This window comes from Eubalaena glacialis, chromosome 7, assembly GCF_028564815.1.
Source record: "Eubalaena glacialis isolate mEubGla1 chromosome 7, mEubGla1.1.hap2.+ XY, whole genome shotgun sequence".
NCBI classification, from domain to species: domain Eukaryota; kingdom Metazoa; phylum Chordata; class Mammalia; order Artiodactyla; family Balaenidae; genus Eubalaena; species Eubalaena glacialis.
The window spans coordinates 29,090,743-29,111,993 of record NC_083722.1 but is presented as its reverse complement, the minus strand read 5'-3'; the positions used below and the strand labels follow the sequence as shown (position 1 = coordinate 29,111,993).

At 34.8% G+C, this 21,251-nt stretch overlaps 1 protein-coding gene across 1 annotated transcript in view; it reads left to right on the top strand.

Moving 5' to 3' along the window:
• The window catches only part of CD2AP (CD2 associated protein), a 113,114-nt gene that overhangs the window by 40,282 nt on the left and 51,581 nt on the right, over positions 1–21,251 (top strand). The window contains exons 3-5 of the mRNA XM_061196114.1: positions 8,526–8,679; positions 15,713–15,813; positions 19,246–19,366. Coding sequence (XP_061052097.1) covers positions 8,526–8,679; positions 15,713–15,813; positions 19,246–19,366 — 376 coding nt within the window. The remainder of the gene's footprint in view (positions 1–8,525; positions 8,680–15,712; positions 15,814–19,245; positions 19,367–21,251) is intronic.

Here is a 21,251-nt window from a genome sequence, read left to right as displayed (position 1 = left end):
CATATTTGATACCCTTTATTTTCTTTTAAGTTATGCCTTGCTTCTGAAGATTAAAATAACCATGAAAGTAGCTGACAGTGCAGTTGACTAGTTGCAGTCATTTAATAAATGTTAGTGGACTCTTCACTGATGAGTGTCGTATGTGGTAAAGGGCATAGTCTGATCCACCTGAGAGTGAGTCAGAGGAGTTTGGGGAGGAGAATGGGAGGAACGTTAACTATTGAAGGTACATTTGATAGTTGTACAACTATTGAAGCACAGGGAGTATGGAGAAAGCAAGAGAAATACCAGTGAAATTGGATATAAAAGAGGTTAAAAGAAATATTTTTATTAGTTGTACTTGAAGAGGATTAGCAGGACAGTATTTGTGGTAGGGGATGCTAATGTTCGAGCTTTGTATTTATTTATTTTTTATTTATTTATTTTTGGCTGCGTTGGGTCTTCGTTGCTGCGCGCGGGCTTTCTCTAGTTGCGGCAAGCGGGGGCTACTCTTCATTGTGGTGCGCGGGCTTCTCATTGTGGTGGCTTCTCGTTGCAGAGCACGGGCTCTAGGCACAGGGGCTTCAGTAGTTGCAGTATGCGGGCTCAGTAGTTGTGGCTTGCAGGCTGTAGAGCACAGGCTCAGTAGTTGTGGTGCACGGGCTTAGTTATTCCACGGCATGTGGGATCTTACTGGACCAGGGCTCGAACCTGTGTCTCCCGCATTGGCAGGCAGATTCTTAACCACTGTGCCACCAGGGAAGCCCAATGTTTGAGCTTTGAAGCAGCTTTTTTATGAGCTTTATACTGATTCTGGAGGTGCTACAGGTTATTATATGATCTGTTATTGTTACAGTGTTTTTACTTTAGTGCTTTAAAAAATAAGTGAATATGTTTACAGAAGCTGTCTCAGGTGCTGGTAAGTGAATTGCTGTTCCTTATATTTTTAAATTTAAAGTGGAATTTTGGTCCCTTTTGAAGAGTTCTTATAGCTTGATAATGTGTTTTAGGCTTTTTGATATAATAAGGAACAAGGAAACAAAAGTTATTCACACTTAATCTGATAAGTGAGTAAAAATCATTCGGTTGCTTTTTCTTTGTTTTGACTTAAATTTCTAGCAATTGTTTTACTCGTTTAGAAAAAAAAGATTTAAATCATTGCACCTCCTTTTTTCTTAAATATTACGCAGTTTGACAACTTATCTTGCATTCAAAAATGTTTGTTTTCATTTTATTTCTAGATTTCATAGGTTAAATGGCTAAGTAGACATTAAATCTTTAAACTTATTTAACATCTTTTTAAAAGGTACTTTTAAAGAAAATTTAAGTAGTAATACGGGGAATAAGATGATGATAAGATGGCTACTTTGGAAGGGTCTCAGTGATTCTTTTTTGTTTGTTTTTTAAATATCACATTCTGATTAGTTTTAAAATCTTATTCCACTATCTCCATAGAAAGAATATTATTTGAATGAAGGAAATGACAACTTGATTTTATGTGACCTTTATTTTTTTTAATTCCTTACTTTATGAAAACTATTAGTTTGCTTAGATAAATCTCAGTGATGTTTTCAAGTATTAGGAGATGTATTGGTGACTCTAGTAGAACAGTTCAGGAAGCTAGCTTTATATCAGAAGAACGTTTGGTGCTTGATTTACTTTCATTAATTGGAAGCACATTAGAGGAGAAACAACTCTTGTTGATATCAGAATACTAAATGGAAGATAACTTATTGGGAATTACAACAAAAACAATATATGAAACGTCAAAGTTGTCTATAGTTATTTATGATACATCTTAGTACCTTTTTTGTTACATACTGTCAGACATTAACTATACACACTGGTTAACAGCAATTCGTTCTGAGGTTTGGGTTATTTTTGATAATATTTTGAATCCCATGTAGACTTATATTGATTGAGTTAGAGAAATAGTTCAATACAGGTAATGCTAGAAAAGACATGTAAGGATTTAGATTTAGTGTGTACTCACACAACTAACACCTTTCTCTAAATGCCCTAGGACAATCTGTGGGCGCATCAAATTCTTTATTAAAAAAAAAAATCAGTGAAGTAATACAGGTTGAAACAAAATTCAAACAGTATAGAAAGTATCTACTGTGAAAAGTACATTTCTTTCCTATAACTCCTTCCTAACTGCCTTCCACTTTTAGGGATTTGGTAGATATTTTAAAGACTGTTTTCTATAGAAAATGTTTTAAACTGAATTATTTGTACCCCCTCCTCCCTTTACATCCTGTTTTTCATACCACAAATTTAAATTCGAGGCATTATTATATACATCATGTTAATGTTTACCTTGGACTTACCTGGAAAGTTAAATTTTAATTTTTGCCCTTAAAGAGTTAATAAGTTTCTTTCTGCTAAGATATTTTAAGTTGTAGAAATAATTTAAACCAGGAAAGCTTGAGTGTCAGAAACTAGACTTCTGGGGTATCTCCTGGTTTTGCTTTGTGGATCAGTACTCATTACCTGCTTGTCAGTGTCATCTGTGACCTCAAGGAGTCTAGCAGCTTTGAGAGAAGGGGCTCCATGTAGGCCTGATGTCTTTTGAGTCATACATACTCTAGCCCTCATTCCCTGCAGTTCTTATCCTAAAACTCTTTCATCCTAGGGCTGAAAGCTCAAATAACATTCTTAAATTACCAAAACTAGTATGAAAAGTATGACCATCATAAACTTTGGGGGCATTTTCAGTCCACTTCAGTAAGTGTTGTGTGTCTGAAAGAATATGGTTAAGAGAAGGGTTCTTTATTTAGTGTTTTTCCCACCCTACTTCACTTGGCTGTCATTAACATTCTTGTGACAGAAAAAGGAAAGGAGTAGGATGCCATTGACAATGAATGTGCATAACTCCCCCCCTCCTTTCCTATTTTTGCCTTTTCCAAATTGGGGAGGGGCTGTTGAAATACGGAGGCCCTTTGTTAAAATTAGAGAGACAGCAATTATGTGGAGAATAGCATATTTGAGGGAGAGAATAAGTTGAGAAACTTGCAAAATAGCCCTGGTATATTATATCTGTCATTGTTTTCCTTGCTAATTTTGATATGTTGGCACTCAGAAGGTATATACTGATTTCATATTATGGAGATTTTCTCCTGTTGGTCATTTTTCTTTAGACTTAAGGATTTTTTGTGGATATCTATTTAATTTAATTGTAATAAAAAGGAAAATCTAATGACTCAAGGTAGTCCCTCTGGATCATACCTTATGTACTATCACTTCTATTCTGAAAATTTTAGGAATGAGGTAAACCACTTTGTTAGGTTGGAAACCTAATTTTTCAATTGTGGGTCTAATATTGACTCAGTCAAAGCTAAAACAGTGGACATATATCAAATAAATATTTAATCCTGCTTATTTTTCTTTTCTTTAGTAATATCACTCTTCCGTATCTTCTGATTTATGCTTCTGTAAAATGGAAGCACTAGTTTTATATAACACTTCTGGAAATCCTGAATGTTAAATTAAAAATAAGTGTAGTCTCCCCCCACCCATCCATGGTTTTGCTTTCCGAAGCCTCAGTTACCCACAGTCAACTGTGGCCCGAAAATATTAAAACAGAAAATTGCAGAAATAAACAATTCATAAGTTTTAAATTGCGTGCCCTTCTGCCTAGGATGTGAATCATCCCTTTGTCCAGCATATCCTACCCATCACTTAGTAGTAGCCCTCTTGATTATCAGATCAACTGTCACAGTATTGCAGTGCTTACATTCAGGTAACCCTTATTTTACTTAATAATGGCCCCAAAGCGTAAGAATAGTGATGCTGACCTTTCAGATATGTGAACGGAAGCCGTAAAGCGCTTCCTTTAAGTGAAAAGATGAAAGCTTAATAAGGAAAGAAAAAAAAAATCATGTGCTGAGGTTGCTAAGATCTATGGTAAGAATGAATCTTCTATCTGTGAAATTGTGAAGAAGAAAAAAGGAATTCATACTAGTTTTGCTGTCTCACCTCAAACTGGAAAAGTTATGGTCACGGTGTGTGATAAATGCTTCGTTAAGATGGAAAAGGCATTATATTTGTAAGATTTTTCGAAAGAGAGACAGAAATGACATTCACATAACTTTTATTAGAGTATATTGTTATGATTGTTCTATTTTATTATCAGTTGTTAATCTCTTACTGTGTCTAATTTATAAATTAAACTTTATCTTAGGTATGTATATATAGGAAAAACCATAGTATATGTAAGACTCAGTACTGTCTGCATTTCCAGGCATCCACTGGGGGTCTTGGGACCCTGTGGATAAGGAGGGACTACTGTATCCCTCAGATTTTAATTAGCATAAACAGGAGTGTACCTCTGTTGAGGGATTTGGTGATTAAGGTATCTGTCTATTCCATTTGAGAAGGAAAAGGAAGCTCTTGCCATCTAATCTGGTTTTTATTATTCTTTGTGACCTTTGCTTCTATGTTGTAGAGGGTAATTGCTTTCTATTTTCAGATCATGGTCATGTACTGGCCATGATCAGATAACCAAATTGTAAAATAGATATATTTCAACATGAAGGAGTGGTTTGTGAATCTTGTTGGTTAACCTTTTATCTGTTTTTGGTTAGTGTAATCAGAATTAAGTATATTTGATTACCTTAGTAGATGGAGAGTAACTATATCTTCTCCAGCCTTTTTAAAGCTCCCCCTCATTTGCTTATATTTCTCATCTTTTCCTTTAATTTGCTACTTCATACTCCTTATCCTACTTTCTTATCCTTATGAAACCAAGCAAATCAATATAGTACATTCTTATCTATATGGAGATTATACACATTGTATTTTTTTCTTGGCCAATTTTGTATTGACATTACCTATTGTGTAGGAGGCTTCCCTCATTTGTAGAATGAGATTTAGTTTTTTTGAGTCTGCTTTCTCAATACATGATACTTTCTCAAGTGAAGACACCTCTTTTACTGCATCTCCTGGAGTCATTTTCAAAGTCAGTAAAGGAAGCAAAGTTTGTAGGAAAGAGATGCTATAATGTTAATATGTGTTTTATTTACTGCCTGATTAGGTAAAAGGAAACAAAGGGCAGAAGAAGGAAGAAACATTGGAAGCCTTACTAACACTTCATAGATACTCAATATAATTGCTACTTAAGATGATAGCCAAAGAGTAATTTGGAGGTACTATGTGTCCAGGAACGAGGGAAGAGAATAGGTTGGTGAGACAGAGAGAGGGAGAGAAAGAGAGAGGGAGTTCGTGTGTGTGTGTGTGTCTGTGTGTGTGTGTCTGTGTGTGTGTGTCTGTGTGTCTGTGTGTGTATCTGGTGGTAGTAGATTGTAGCAGGGAGAGGTTCCAGAGGTGGAGGGGGTGGAACTTAAAGCAGACTTTACCTTATTTGTAATTTTGCTTAGAGCTGAAAGTCGCTTGATACTTTTGATAACATCTTAGTTGGCACTATGTATTTGGAAGGCTGTAAACCTGAGTTTTCCCTATTCAGTGTAGACTGTATGTATTTTTATTTTGTTTTCCTTCCCCTTTTGTGTTTTTTGTCCTCAGAAGATTTATTATACCTAATATTCATGGATTTGATTATGTCTCAGTGAATATTGAAGGTCCTCAAAATGTTTCTAGGGCTTGAGCAATATGTTGTAAATTAATATTTTTAGAAGCGGGAGACATTGTCATTGTCTTAATATATCATACTTGTTTATGTGGTTAATTTTTATTAAAAGATAACACAAATATCTAGTTATTTTAGAAGCGGGAGACATCTTAATATATCATACTTGTTTATGTGGTTAATTTTTATTAAAAGATAACACAAATATCTAGTTATTTAGCTAGCGAACAGGATAGAACCAAGATTTATACCCAGGTCATCTGTCTCTTGAACCTGTCTGCTGTCTCACATTTGGTCAGATTGGAATTCTTTTCCTAGAGGAATAAGATTTGGATATCAAGCCAAGTTCTTGGTCTCCTGTACCAACAATAGCTTTCAGCTTTTTTAGTTTTTATTTTATCTTTTTAAAATGTAGGTAGCCCAGTAGTGGGATTGCTGGGCTGTATGGTAGTTCTATTTTTAGTTTTTTAAGGAACCTCCATACTGTTCTCCATGGTGGCTGTATCACTTTACATTCCCACCAACAGTGCAAGAGGGCATATACCCTGAGAAAACCATAATTCAAAAAGAGTCAAGTACCACAATGTTCATTGCAGCTCTATTTACAATAACCAGGACATGGAAGCAACCTAAGTGTCCATCGACAGATGAATGGATAAAGAAGATGTGGCACATATATACAATGGAATATTACTCAGCCATAAAAAGAAATGGAATTGAGTCATTTGTAGTGAGGTGGATGGACCTAGAGTCTGTCATCAGAGTGAAGTAAGTCAGAAAGAGAAAAACAAATACTGTATACTAACACATACATATGGAATTTAAAAAAAACAAAAAAAAGTTTCTGAAGAACCTAGGGGCAGGACAGGAATAAAGACGCAGACATAGAGAATGGACTTGAGGACACAGGGAGGGGGAAGGGTAAGCTGGGACGAAGTGAGAGAGTGGCATGGACATATATACACTACCAAATGTAAAACAGATAGCTAGTGGGAAGCAGCTGCATTGCGCAGGGAGACCAGCTTGGTGCTTTGTGTCCACCTAGAGGGGTGGGATAGGGAGGGTGGGAGACACAAGAGGGAAGGGATTTGGAGATATATGTGTACATATAGCTGATTCACTTTGCTGTACGGCAGAAACTAACACAACATTGTAAAGCAATTATACTCCAATAAAGATGTTTAAAAAAATAAATAAATAAAATGTAGGTGGCTCATGAGATGTTCAGGAGAATCCAAAATGAATACTCCTTGGCATGTTGAGGTTGTAACTACCAGTTTTTACATAGATTTCATATTTTCATTAGATTAAAAATATTTAGTGCAGTCTGAAAACGTGAGGTTTTCATATGGTATGTCATGTATTAATAGCAAATTGAAGTGTTTTTCCTTAAGTACATTAACAATAAAAATGAAGCAGTCACTATAGTGTGAAATGTTTTGTGTGTCTTCTATGATTTGTACTTTAATAATTTTCACAGTTTTTCACCAACTTAACAGTTTTCCCAAAATGGAAAACTTTTTTTCTGTTTGCAAAATGATATGCCTTGTTAAAAAACACAAACAAAGCAAGCATCAAACACTTTTGAACAGTATAAAGAAGTCAAAGTAATCTGAAATCCTACCAGCTAGAGAGTAACAACTAGTTAACATTGCAGTAGACATAAACACCTGGAGATTCAGATTCTTTGTTAACTTTATATGTGAAAAATACCTCCTGGTTAGTGATTTGCTTTATTTTCAATGGTTACTTTTAATGAACAGAAACTGTTAATTTTAATATCAAATGTGTGAAGTAGGAATCCAGTTTCATTCCCTACTCCCTAAATGTGGAGCATTATAAGCACCATGTATTTTAAGATTCAGTTTTTTCCCCTCACTTTTTGTCTGTTGTAAATCAAGTTTGTCTGTTTATGGACTCTTTATTTTGTTTCATTATCAGTATGTCTGTTTTTATGCCAGTACACACTAATTTATAGTATCATATAGTTTTTCTTTATATCTTAGTTTAAAAAAAAAAAGTCCCCTCACTTTCTTTTCACTGAAGTATTTTGGCTGTTCTTGGTCTTTTGTTCTTCTCTACAAATTTAGAACCAGTTTATTTAATTGCTCTTCCAAATCTGTGATATATTTATTCACTTGCATTGCATCATTGCGTCAGTTTCAGGGGAAAATGCTATCTTTACGATAATGAGTTTTCAGTCACTGAACATGGCATGACTTCTCTTTCATATGTCTTCTTTTATGTCTTCCAATAAAACTTCATACTTCTTTTCATGAAGATTCACCTATCTTCTGTTAGACCTATGACTTAGGGTTTATCAAACTACAGCCCATGGGCCAAATCGAAACACCACCTGTTTTTATAGTGTCCATGAGCTGAGAATGCTAGCTAAGAGTTATACAAATAGTTGGAAAAATTCGAATGAGGAACAGTATTTAATGACATGTGAAAAATTATATGAAATTGAAATTTTAGTGTTCATAAATAAAATTTTGTTGGAGCATAGCTCTGTTCATTCATTTAAGTATATGACTGCTTTTGCACTACAAATGGCAGAGTTCATTGTTGCAACAGAGATTGTATGGCTTGCAAATCCTAAAATATTTTACTATCTGGCCCATTATAGAAAAAGTTTGCCCACCCTGACTTAGAATTATTGTTTGTCTTATTGTTTGTTTATGATTGCAGGGTTTCTTTGTGTGTTGGGATAGAGGTGGTGTTTCAGCCTCACTTTCTTTACCTCTGTCTCTAGTTCTGACAAGACTTAAACTCCTAATAAGTCATTGTTACCAAAGTGTGTTATATTCTTTAGATATGTGTGGGCAGAGAAAAAGGTTGAAAACTGTTGATATTATGTTTTATATAATAATCATTGTACCTGGTTTTGGTATTTTACATTTGAGAATTTAATAAAATACAACTTAATTTGCCTATTTGCTGATTTCCCCTTTTGTAGGAAATTAAGAGAGAGACAGAATCCAAGGATGACAATTTGCCCATCAAACGGGAAAGGCAAGGGAATGTAGCAAGTCTTGTACAACGAATAAGCACCTATGGACTTCTAGCCGGAGGAATTCAGCCACATCCACAAACCAAAAACATTAAGAAGAGTATGTAAATAATTTTTTTCCTGTTTATTTAAATCAAAATAGAATGTTGTTTTATAACAGTCCATAAGTTATAGTAAGAAAAATTAGCTCAACCTTTTGTAGCAGACTACAAAAACTTCCTGCTTATTCTCATGTTACTAGTTATAGGCCCATGTATTCAGTCTTCATCTGGTAATCCAGCATGAGCTGCTGACAGCCGTCTGTAGGGATTGTAAATTAAGATATAAGGCATTGTTTTCTTATTAGTCTTACACACTCTATTAAATAGTTAACACTTTGCCTTAAATTTACTTTAATACCATTTATTTAATGGGATGCTAAAATGTCTGCTCATCCTTAAGCAGTATAGAGGCAAGCATTTGATAAAACGTTTTCTTTAGTGGTTAGCCATCTGAACATGTACATTCAGTTTTCCAAGGTGGCTGGCCCAGCAGAGTGCTTTTTAAGTATTCAGTGTAAGTATGTTAAGAGAACAGTTTAGCATAGAGAGAGAGCACCATGTTTAAAATCAGACATGAGTTTGAGTCTGTCTTACAACCTTAGATCACTTAAACTCTTGAGTTTTATTTTACTGCTGGTGAGAAAGTTGTAAGAAAAAAAGACTGGTAACATTGCTGTTCTCAAAAACTTAGTCCTGGAAAGACTGTTACTCAAAAAAGCATTAAATATATACAAAGAAGTACTACATTTATGGAAGCGGATAGTGTTTTAACATAGTAAACCTGAAGCCCCTTGAGAGACTGAATACTGACTACTGTGTTCAATTTGATTTAATAAGTTATAAATGAGTATTTAACCACATTTATCTTCGATCAGTGTCTTTGATGTTGTGGTCCCTTGTGCTTGATGTTGGTACTAAAATGCCTTATGTACCAAGTAGTCTATAATATAAAGAAATTTTGTTTACATACATTTCACAAATGTAAGACTATTTATGATTTTTATAGTCTCCTCATATCTCAACCTGTTACTTTCTATGCTACTATGAATTTGGGGAAACGTCCACTTTCTGGGTTATATCACCCTTTGATTATTTTCATAAAATGAAAACAGATTTTCATAAAAAACAGGTTTCATGACACTGAGACAGACCAATAAAGGGTTATACGTGTTCTTTGTTTCCCAGTAAATGCAATGTACAAACAATATTTAGATATTACCCATACTGCTTTCAGCCTACTGCCTGAAGGTGGACAGTTTACTAGTTCTAGTTGTCTTCGACTCTTTAACTCTGTTTGGAGATTGGGGGATAGAGTATTTCCACATCCTACAGGTGAGTCTCTATATAGAATTTCTATGCACAAGGAGAATTTTAGACCCACAAAAGGGTTATTTATGACCTCTGTTGTAAAACTTATTTACTACTTTCTTTAGCTTTACTGAACTATAAAGGGACAAATTTCATCTTAAGTAGAGGCTGGACAAAGGACGTCAAGGTTATTTTGTCTCCTAATGGGAAAGGACTCTAAATTTTACCTTCCTTGAGAACCCTGGTCATAATTCATTTTCCTGTAAGAAGGAGAAACCATTATATAGTTGGTGCCAGGAGGCTTTTTCCTAAGGATCCTCCATAATTTGTTTTTAAGTACATGTGCTGCAAAGACTAAATTGGTCATTTGGTGCTAGCTAGCATTTAAAACAGGATGCAGGTTGTTTTTGCTTTCAGATTACTTTTCCAGGAAAAGCAGCTAATGTTTTTTTTTTGTTGTCACTGTTAGTTTGAATCATATCCTTAATTTATGGAATAGATCAGTTATTCAAAAGCTGTTCATTGTAATGTTAAATAGTAGTATATACCCTTTTAATCAATACCATTAATATTAAAAAAAAAAAACCAAACCATTTTAAAGGTTGGTAATGATAAAGCCTGCATTGTGAAGGTTCAGTTCAAATCTTTGTGTGCCAAGACAGGTGCATCTGCATGTGTGTTGAATTTTGTCTAAGCAACTAAAAGGAGAAGTTCAAATAGATAGTATGATAGATATCTGGAGACTGGAATTGTTAGCTATTTTTCTCTAGTCTCCAAAGCCAAAAAGTGTTGGCCTTTTTGCAAAGTCTAGTCACAAAACCATTGAAACTTTTGCTATTGCGTGTAAGTTAAGCATGATATCTTCTTTGGTAAGACAGACAGGTATTTTCTAGAGTGAGCACAGAAAATTTTCCAGGACAAAGTTGATTGCAATAAGTTGCTAAAGTTACAGAAAAGAACCAATTTACACTTCTCATAGCAAAAACATGTACAAATGACATTACTGCTGAGACCCTTGTAAAATCAGGCACAAAGATAATGGTGTAGAGTAGTTTACTTGCACTAAAGAAATGACATCTTTCAACATCACAATTCTATATAACATACAGTGTGGAATATTAGTAGATATTTCACTTTACATTTTGGAAAAAAATTGATGCCAGTTATGAATCTACTCATGGCATGTGTGAGGGAAGACATCAATGCTTGTAACTTTGTATTCCTTATTAGTGGGAACTCATGCTACAGAGTGATTTTTCATCTAGTTAATAATTATTTTGAATGTAAAAGATACATTTAGATTGATACTGATAGATCACTAGTAGTTATACAGAAAGAAATGGTACATGAAAAATTAGTTGACTAAAATGCTAATCTACACAGTGTTTCATTCTCAGAGAATAATTGGTAGCATGCCTCCCAATTTTGAGTCGTTTTTGAAGAAGATAATGAAAGTTCTGAATATCATCAAAATATGGTCACTGACTATATATCTTTACAGCATACATTAAAAAAGGGGGGGGGACATACTATTTCAGGCTCTGCTCTTTGACATTAAAATATTCTGACTTATAAGGGGAAACAACTCACTCAAATGACTCCTCCCCAGCTGTGACCTCTCAAATGAATGGGGTAGGGTGTTTTGATTTTGTATTTTATTTTGAAAAACTTAAAATCTTACAGAAAAGTTGAAATAATAATTGTACTCTAAACATGGTATATTCTTCACCTAAGCTTGCTGTAAACATTTTGTTATATTGGCTTTATCTCTATATACATGTATAAATACATTTTTAAACTAAATCAGTTGAAAGTATGTTGTAGACATGATACTTCATCCCTAAGCACATGAGTATTTTTTATTCGTGATGGTGACGATAATGTTTTCTAAGATTTTGATTATCTTAAGTGGTATATCGCAGCAGTATAGCTAGAATCTTGAATAGCTTGAATTTTTCACTTAATGGCCTAAGTAATATGATTTTTTTATTGCTGAGGATAAGAAAAAAATTTTAAAGAAGATTCAACCATGTAGCAAATGGCTCAGTCTTAATGTTTCTTAGCTCTTGATGATTATCTTTGCTTACTGGAGAAAAAAATTGATTTAAAAAAATTTTTTTATATTAGAAAATTTTAAATGCTATAATAAAATCTGAAGATATACTTTCCAGAACCAAATGGAACCAAAAATGGATCAGAAATCTTTTTGTTGCTATCTCTGAAATTTTAGCATTCAACCTCCCAGCTTCTGAGTGTGGTATGCTTTTTATTTTATCATTTGCTGGAAAAATTAAAACAATATTCTTCAATACGAAATAGTTCCACAATTTAAGAACTCTGTTTGATCTGAATATTTAGATCTATTTTTTAGAACCATGAAATACTTGCCATTTTTGATGACCTACATTTGAAAATACAGGATTTTCTGTTTTAGTAGAAACAACAAGGAAGGTCACTTTAGTGTGTAATTTCACACAATTTGGTTTTGTTTTTCAAAAAATATAAAATATTTCCAGAAGGTTTTTCTGAAGTTATTTGGCATTTATGTGTTGAATACCATAATACCTGTGGGTATGAAGACCATAAGAGCAATGTTAGTGTGCACAGTCAAATCTGCCAAATAAAGCTGGGTATGGATAATCATTCAAAACTCACAGTTTAACAGAGGTAAACATCAAGTTACTGTAACACAGGGGTGATAGTAATGATTATACCTCATAGGGTTTTAGAGGTATTAACACGTTAAGTAAATATTATAAGGAGTGCTCAATAAATGTTTGTAATTATTATTACAGTGTTTTATACTATTAAGAACCATACTAGAGATATATCTATAATGTGCAGTTAAGATTCAAATGAAAGGGCAGTTCTATACTGGAGTCATTGAGCAAGGTGTATTTAAGCTCTTCTTTAGGTAGCACATGTCATTTACGTAAAGATTGGGGAGCATGGCATTCTATTCTAGTTAGAATTGCAGCCCTTGGAAGACCCATGGAGATAAGTAAGTCCATTGTATTTTCAGGGAGTAAGGATCCAACGTGACTAGAGTGCATGAGCTTTGTTAAAGCACTCTAATCTGTAAAGGAGACAGCCTGATACAGTGGGAAGATAAAAGGCTTAGGAGTCAGAAGTGGGTGTCTTCTAGTTTTGCCTCTTTCTTGCAGTCTTGGACAATTACTGCTGAGTTCCTGTTTCTCATTGGTAAAATGATATGTATAACAAGTTTTTATGACCTTTTGTGTGGGAGATGTTTGTGAAGGACTTGGAGTGGTACTGGTACATAAAAGACGAAAATATGTCCCTGTCTTTGTTGTACTTTCTTTATCCTCTTCCTTGTTAATGGCTTTACTTATAAAATACTGATTAAAAAAAAAACTTTATCATTAATTTCTTTGTAGATCCGAAAAGCTATATGGAGGTTACTTAAGAAAATACTCGTTATAGTTATTTTAAAAAATTGAATTTCGCGTATCCTTTTATTGACAGTTCTACTCTTACATGCATTTTCTTTTCTGCTTAGTAAAGGTTCTGATACATTTTAGAAATTCAGTAAATATTTATTGACCAATATGTATGGGTAGACATTGTATGTGCCATTTGAAATGTGAAGAATCTCCAAATTCCTTTAATTGTGCTGCCAATTAATAGATAAGTTTAATATAGGCACTCACCTTAACTTATGAGTGAACCATATAAAAATATGGAATCATATGAAAACTTTTTCTTTTTTTAAATAAATGACTCACATTTTGTAGCAATAGTAGGGGCTGTTTAGATGTTTTCATCCAATGTGGATTTTCCTTTGAAAAATGAAAAATTCCTTTGCAGATAATTTTGCACACTATTTTGGAAGAAGACACTCTGGAGAATTATGCTAGTGTGAAAGGAAAAACAACAAAACAAAGCTTTTGATTAAACTATAACTAGGTTAAGTGGAAAAGAGCATTGATAGGACATGACTGTTGGGACTGCCCCCAAGATCTTTATTCTTTTTATACATCAGAAAGCACAGGTGCCCAAGTTTGTGTATGTCCCAGGTGTAAACTGCCACCTAAATGAGAGGTAAACTCTGTTGTCAACTGTTGTGTCCCATGAGCAGGCATGGATCACCCTCTGGCTCTCAGTTTCCTCATCTGTAAAATAAGACGTTCGGCTCCTTGTGGGGAGCCTCAGGGGCCCAGAGCGCTGCTGGGCAGGGTCAGGCCGCTGTCCTCTGTGGGAGGTCACGGCATCCAGCCTGGACAGCTGCTAGGAGCGCATCCTTGCTGCTGCCGTGACTCCCGTGGGTTAACTGGCAGGTGTCCGATTGGCACATGAAGTGTACGGGGAGTGATTTTCCTTTTTCTTGGCTAAATAGGGCAGGCTCTTTGGGAAGTGTGAAGTTCTGGTGTCTTTGCTGGCAAAGGTTCTGATTCTGCAAAGCTCTTTTAATATCCTCATCCGGTGTCCATTTCTGTAGATACAGCTTTTGCTTCCACTGGGGAGGGCTTTGGCTTGGCGGCCAGGCCTCCTGAGCTGCACTGGCTTTCCCTGAGATTGTTGGCCACCTGCAGTGTGTGCTCGGTTGTATTGTCTCTTTCGTAAAACATAGCACATAATAATAGCAAGCAAAAGAGCTGCACAAATGTGTGTTGCCCACGTGCAAATGGTGGGGAACCTGCTTTCAGAGAAGATACAATACTGATTCTCTCGTGTGGTTCACTAACAGCTTAAATGAAAGTATTGGGCAGAGGAGGGTACATGTTTAAATTTCAATTTCTTTTTTCAGACATTTACATTTACTATTATTTGAAGTTCTGAATAGCATTTTGTAAGACATAGGACACTGGCTTGTGAAATGTAAACAATTACGAATTACTTTTTTTGTTCTGTACTATTAATATGTACTGATTTCACGTTTTGGGGAAATTTCTGAAATGCATGGTAAAAGTACTTTCGTCTCTATGCTTCTAAAATTGCTCACATACTTAGTAAATTTTGGTGTGAATGTCTTGCAGTATATCAATAAAATTTCAGTGTTTTCACAGAAACAAAATATAACTAGGTTGCTCAAAGCTAATTGATATATATGCTTGGGGGCGGGAGGGCTAATTAATACTCTTTCTTCACTTTAAATCATTTAAAAAGATATTCCTACTCATTAAAAAGTGTCATTACATTTTTTAAAGGCCTACATTTCCTAAACATTACTTGTCTGAATAAATAAAGCTTGTTTGAAAAGCTAAAGTAAAATTATTTTTACCTTCACCTGAGTTTGATTTTTATGTCAGAAAATAGAGCTTAAAGAAGATAAAATACATTTTAGATTTGTGCATTTTGTCTTTTTTTTGTTTTTTTTGACACAGCTACTCTTAAATTAGTGCATTTAAAGTATCCGTAGCTTTGATCAGGAAGTAGTCTGAAAATCGCTGGCTTGGAGGACTTGGCTGTGATAAATTTGTTGTGCCAGCAGTGTCTTTTTTTGTCTCTGTTTCCAGTCTCAAAATTAGCAGTGGATATTTTACTTTTGTATAATCAGTGGGATCAGATACATAAATAGATTTCACTGCTGGGAGCCCACCTTATTTGTAGTTGGTGTGAATTTATTTTAGGATGAAGAGATTGTAGCGTGGGGACAAGGTGGAAAGCCAGCCAGAGTAGACTGTGGTTAGCTGTTGAGAGTGCTTCCACGTACTGTTTTTATTCATACATGCAAATCCTATGACGATAAGCATAGTATGTAAATAAAGGTGCTACTGTTTGTTTTCATGATTTTTCTTTATTTTTTTATGTTACCTCCTTTAGAGACCAAGAAGCGTCAGTGTAAAGTTCTCTTTGAATACATTCCACAAAATGAGGATGAACTGGAGCTCAAAGTAGGAGATACTATTGATATTAGCGAAGAGGTAAGGCAAAAACGTATTTTAGAGATAAAGCAGCAATTGGAATTGATGCTCTGGGGATTAGAAAAATGCTTTGTAAGAATACTAATTTGTTAAATTTATTTTTCCAGTTTCATTTTTTTTTTTTTAATTTTAAGATACAGACTTTAAAATGGATCTTTAATGACTTAAAGTAAGGCTGTCTTATCTGTAGAAATAAAGCTTTATTCATCCTTGCTATGCCTCATGTTTGTGTACTGAATTTGTATCTGTTGACTTTAAGAATAAAATAAGCTTTTTTTAGCTAAAATTAGTATAATCTAAGTAGCTAAGAATATAAACCTTTTCTTTGATTCTTAATTCACTTTAGGCACAAGCCATAAAAACAGAAGGATTTTTACCTTTTGTACAGCAAAGGTATACGAAAGCAGAATGTTTTAAAAAGCTTTGTCTTGTTTGAATTATCACATTCAAATATTAACCCAAAAGCACTTTCCCTCATCTTAATATCTTAGAATGAGATTTTAAAATATTTTTAAAAATAACTTTTCATATCTCTGCTTTTACCATTAAAGAAATATTAAAGTTTTATTTAGCAGCTAAAGATACCATTTTCAAAGTATATGTTTTGATATCATGTATTGCCACTGAGATTGATTTTGTGTGCTGATATGTAATTTATCACTTGTTTATGTTAAACTGCAATGTGTTTAGACAAGAGGCAGTTCTGGTTTATTTCTACCAGGTGGCAATAATAATAGTGTTTATCGAGCCTATATTATGTCTGAAGCACCATTCTAAGTGTTTCACACTTATTATTTCCTTTAAGTTTCTAAACAACCTAAGGAGATAGGAATTTTTACTCCTATTTTACAAACAAGAGATTGAATCACAGAGATAAGTGATTGGCTTATCTACTGTTGCTGCATGACACGCCATTCTAAATTTTGTGGCAAAGAACAACTGTTTCATTAGGTTTGTTAGTTGTGTGGGTCCAGAATTCAGATAGGGCACAGAGGGATGGCTTGTCTCTGTTCTGTGATGTCTGGGGGCCTCAACTGGAAAGGTTCAAAGTTGGGTACTGGTAGAATCATAGGAAGGCTCCTTCACTGACATGTCTAGTGTCTAGAAGCCTCAAAGACCAGGACTCCCTATGGAAAGCCATTATGTACCCTCTCCATTTTTTTTTTAAAATTTTTATTTATTTATTTGTTTGTTTGTTTGTTTGTTTGTTTATTTATTTATTTATGGCTGTGTTGGGTCTTCGTTTCTGTGCGAGGGCTTTCTCTAGTTGCGGCAAGTGGGGGCCACTCTTCATCACGGTGCGCGGGCCTCTCACTATCGCGGCCTCTCTTGTGGCGGAGCACAGGCTCCAGACGCGCAGGCTCAGCAATTGTGGCTCACGGGCCTAGTCGCTCCGCGGCATGTGGGATCTTCCCAGACCAGGGCTCGAACCCGTGTCCCCTACATTGGCAGGCAGATTCTCAACCACTGAGCCACCAGGGAAGCCCTACCCTCTCCATTTGGCTTGGCTTCCTCACTGTATTGGGCTCTCAGGTGTCTCAGGATAGTAGGACTTATGACATGGCAGCTCAGGGCTCTAAGTGTAAGCATTTCAGTGAACACAGTGATAGCCTTTTTTAATCCAACCTTGGAAGTGATAGTATCACTTTCACCACATTCTGTAGGTTACAAGAAAGTCATAAGCCAGCAAGATTGAAGGGGGTGGGGACAAAGCCTGCCACTTAATCGGTGGGAGGACTGTCAAGATTACATGTAGGTGAGCATGTGGGTTAGGTGATCTTGTTTCAGGTATTTTTGCGCAAGTTCATATGCCTGGCGTGCAGAGCACCAGAATCTGAACCCACACAATTTGTTTTTGAGTCGCTGCTCTTTATCACTATACTACCCTGCCTTTTAAGAATTCCTTAATTAATAGGAATTTTATAGAGTTATTTACCCTAACTACCCAATTGCTGTCAATTTGGGATTCCAGATGTAGTTAACAGTTTGATGACGTTCTCTTTGTTGTACCTGTTCCAGTTTGGTCTGCGTATTTCTATCACACCTGGTTTGAAGAACTCTCAATCCTTTGGTGCCTCCTTAAGTCTGCTAAAAATTCTAAACTCTTCATATTTACTGCCTTCTATTTCTCTCTTAAATGGCATGTATTCTAGGCACCTCGTATTTCAGCTATATATTCCATTAATAAGTCCTTTATTTTTATGGTACCACATTTTTCACATGCTTTGTGTCTGGTAAACTCTCATTTAGCCTTAACTGTCCAGCTCTTTTGTCATTTCCTCTTAGGGGAGCGTTTTTTGATTCGTATATGCCTTTCCTTTGTGCTTCTACAGCATTTTTTTCACACTTTTGTTATAACACCTCTCACATTGTATTGTAACTATTTGCTTATTGTTTGTTTTCTTCTTTAGATTGTTTTATTCAAGGACAGAGACGTCTCATGTGCAAATTTGAATATTTTCCTATCAGTTAACACCATGACTTGTACATAGTGCCTGTTGGATGAATAACTTATTCAAGTTTCCTTTGTAACTGTGATGAGATGAAAAAAATTTTTTAAATATTTTAAACAGAAAAAAGAGCTTTTTCTAGCTATGATATTGCATGTACTGCTGTCAAGTGAATTTTGATAGTAAATAGTTTACTCTTTAAAAAATTATTTTTACTTATTAAGACCTCTTAGCATCCTTAGAAGAAATTATACATTTTTAAACAGTTATTAATATTATTAAATAACTTCATAAATAACTTATTATTATTAAATAATAATAAGCCTCATTATTTGTGAATGTAAACATTTTTCTAAGGAGTTTGGTTCCTGAGAATATTTCTGGTTGGGGTTGGGAGGGAGTGTTCAGTAGAGCCTGGCATCTGGACTTTTAAAAATAAGTGATTCTTTTTCATACTTGGGTTAAGACTCACTGTTCAAGTAAAATAGATAAATTACATAGTAATTTTTTATGCCATTTAGGAAGTTGTATTCTTATACTCATAAAACTTTTTCCAAATCAGAAATTTCCAAATGCTTAAATAATGTATGTCATAACTATAGACAGAGGCTCCATAGTGTTTAAAACAGTGACATTCCAGAAGAGAGCTATCTCCTTGTTGCTGTTAATACATTATTCTTGGTTATCTGATACTTTCATGAAAATTACTTGCTTCATAGATTACAGTTGATCATAAATTCTCGTTGTTAAGTGTTGCAAAGTGCTATTGATATATGACTAATCCCATATATGATTAATCCAATCCACACAGATTTAATATACTCAAAATATATTTTTTCCCTTTGTGTTTTCTTGTAGATTTAAAGGGATTATTTTGCATCACTAACTTTGTGCTCATTCACTTCTATAGCTCAGTTTTTCTGTGGGGGAAGTGAAAACTTAAGAGAAATTTTTATTATCTTTGAGTTGTGAACTCTTTCAGGTAGAAGAAGGCTGGTGGAGTGGAACCCTGAACAACAAGTTGGGACTGTTTCCCTCAAATTTTGTGAAAGAATTAGAGGTAACAGATGATGGTGAAACTCATGAAGCCCAGGATGATTCAGGTAGTCTATTTTAAAATTTTGAATAGATTTAAATAAACTTTATATTTGATCTAGTGTTTATTTTGTATTTTTTAAAACTCTAGTCTTACTTTTGAACTAAGAGCTTACTTTTATCTACCTTAAAAAAGCACTTTATGACAGGGACTTAAAGTGAATATTTGCCTAAATATCTAGGCAAATAATTTACTATTTTTCCTTCCGATGTCTGCTTCAACCTGAAGTAAATGTATAGTCATTGTTGAGATAATTCCTGCCTCCCTCCCTCCCTGCCTCCCTCCCTGTCTCCCTCCCTGCCTCCCTCCCTCCCTCCCTCCCTTATTATGAAATAATACTACTTATGTTATCTGATTTCTTTTCACTTAAGACCTACTTATATACAATTTTGCCCAGAGTTTGCAAATGGCCGAACTACTTCAGAAATAGTAGAAGTTTAAAAAAAATCTTCCTTTGGTTGTTTTCTATATTCACATAATAGATTTTGTTTTCCATGTGCAGCCAGAATGTCATTTAATTATTTTGTGATCTCTGTCATTTAGAGACTCACCTATAAATTAATCTTAAATTTGTTCACTATTCAAAAGTACGATTGAAAAAGATTTTATCCCAAAGCTAGATGTAATTTTTTTTTACGTCTGTGAATTGCTGTGGGATTTAGGAGAATTTTTTTTTTTAAGAGAAACTAAATTCATAAGTGGTAGTGTAGGGATAAGTAGATCTTTTTCTTTATGGAAAAGTATGTGTAGTGAGAATGTTCAGGGTTTTGTGCTTGCATTAACTAGTATTATTTGGCAGTTTTATAATGGTTAGATAGATTCAGATATTGAGGTGTAGACATACAACCTTAAGGTTGCCAGTATCGCCATTGTTTTCAAAGACAGTGTAATGTCAAGATATGAAGACTATTGTTTTAGTCCATTAGGGCTGCTGTAACAAAACACCACAGACTGGGTAGCATAAACAACAGAAATTTATTTCTCACAGTTCTGGAGGCTGGGAAGTCCAAGATCAAGGCAAGCCAGCATAGTTGGGTTCTAGTGAGGCCCTCTTCCTGTTGCATGGTTGGTGACTTCTCACTTTGTCCTCACATGGTGGAAGAGGCAAGGGATCTCTCTGGAGCCTCTTTTGTAAGGCACTAATCCCATTCCTGAGGGTTCTGCCCTCATGACCTAATCACCTCTCAAAAGACCCACCTCTTAACTTGTGGGGTTAGGATTTCAACATAGGAATTTTGCAGGGACACAAATTTGCAGACCATAGCAACTATATATCATTCAAAACAATGAGATGAAGTCTTAAGGTTGTCCAGACTGCTTCTGTACCTAGTACTTCATATTGCATTCCAGTGGACACTTCTGTTTTTTAATCTATCTAGGATGTTGGGCTCCATGATGGCAGGGACTGTGGTTTGGTCATCTTGGCTTAACTGTAGTTACTTAGTGTGCAAAATGGGAATAATAATTTTTTACCTAAGAGGACTGTTCTGTGAACTAGCAAGATAGTTTCTAAGCATAATGCTTGCAACATTGCAGATTGTTTTGAACCTAGTTTCTTTTGCTTCTTTTTGTCAGTACCTTCAATATTTTGAAATTAAGTAGGAAAGCATTATAAGGTTGTTATGTGTAGCAGATGCATTTGTAAGCCTCACTGTCCTCAATGGTGAGGAAATAAATTTTAGAGAAAAAAATTAAATAATTTTACATTTAATAGATGGTAATATTAAACATAATTTACAAAAGGTATCTAGAAATCATTGTTGAGATAATTCCTAAAGTTTTTGTGATGCATTTTTAGTTCTACCATTTTAAACCTTATTAAGAAAGTTCTCTGAAACTTTTATCCTCATCCATAATTATGGTTTGTTTGCACATGAAAGATTTATGCAGTT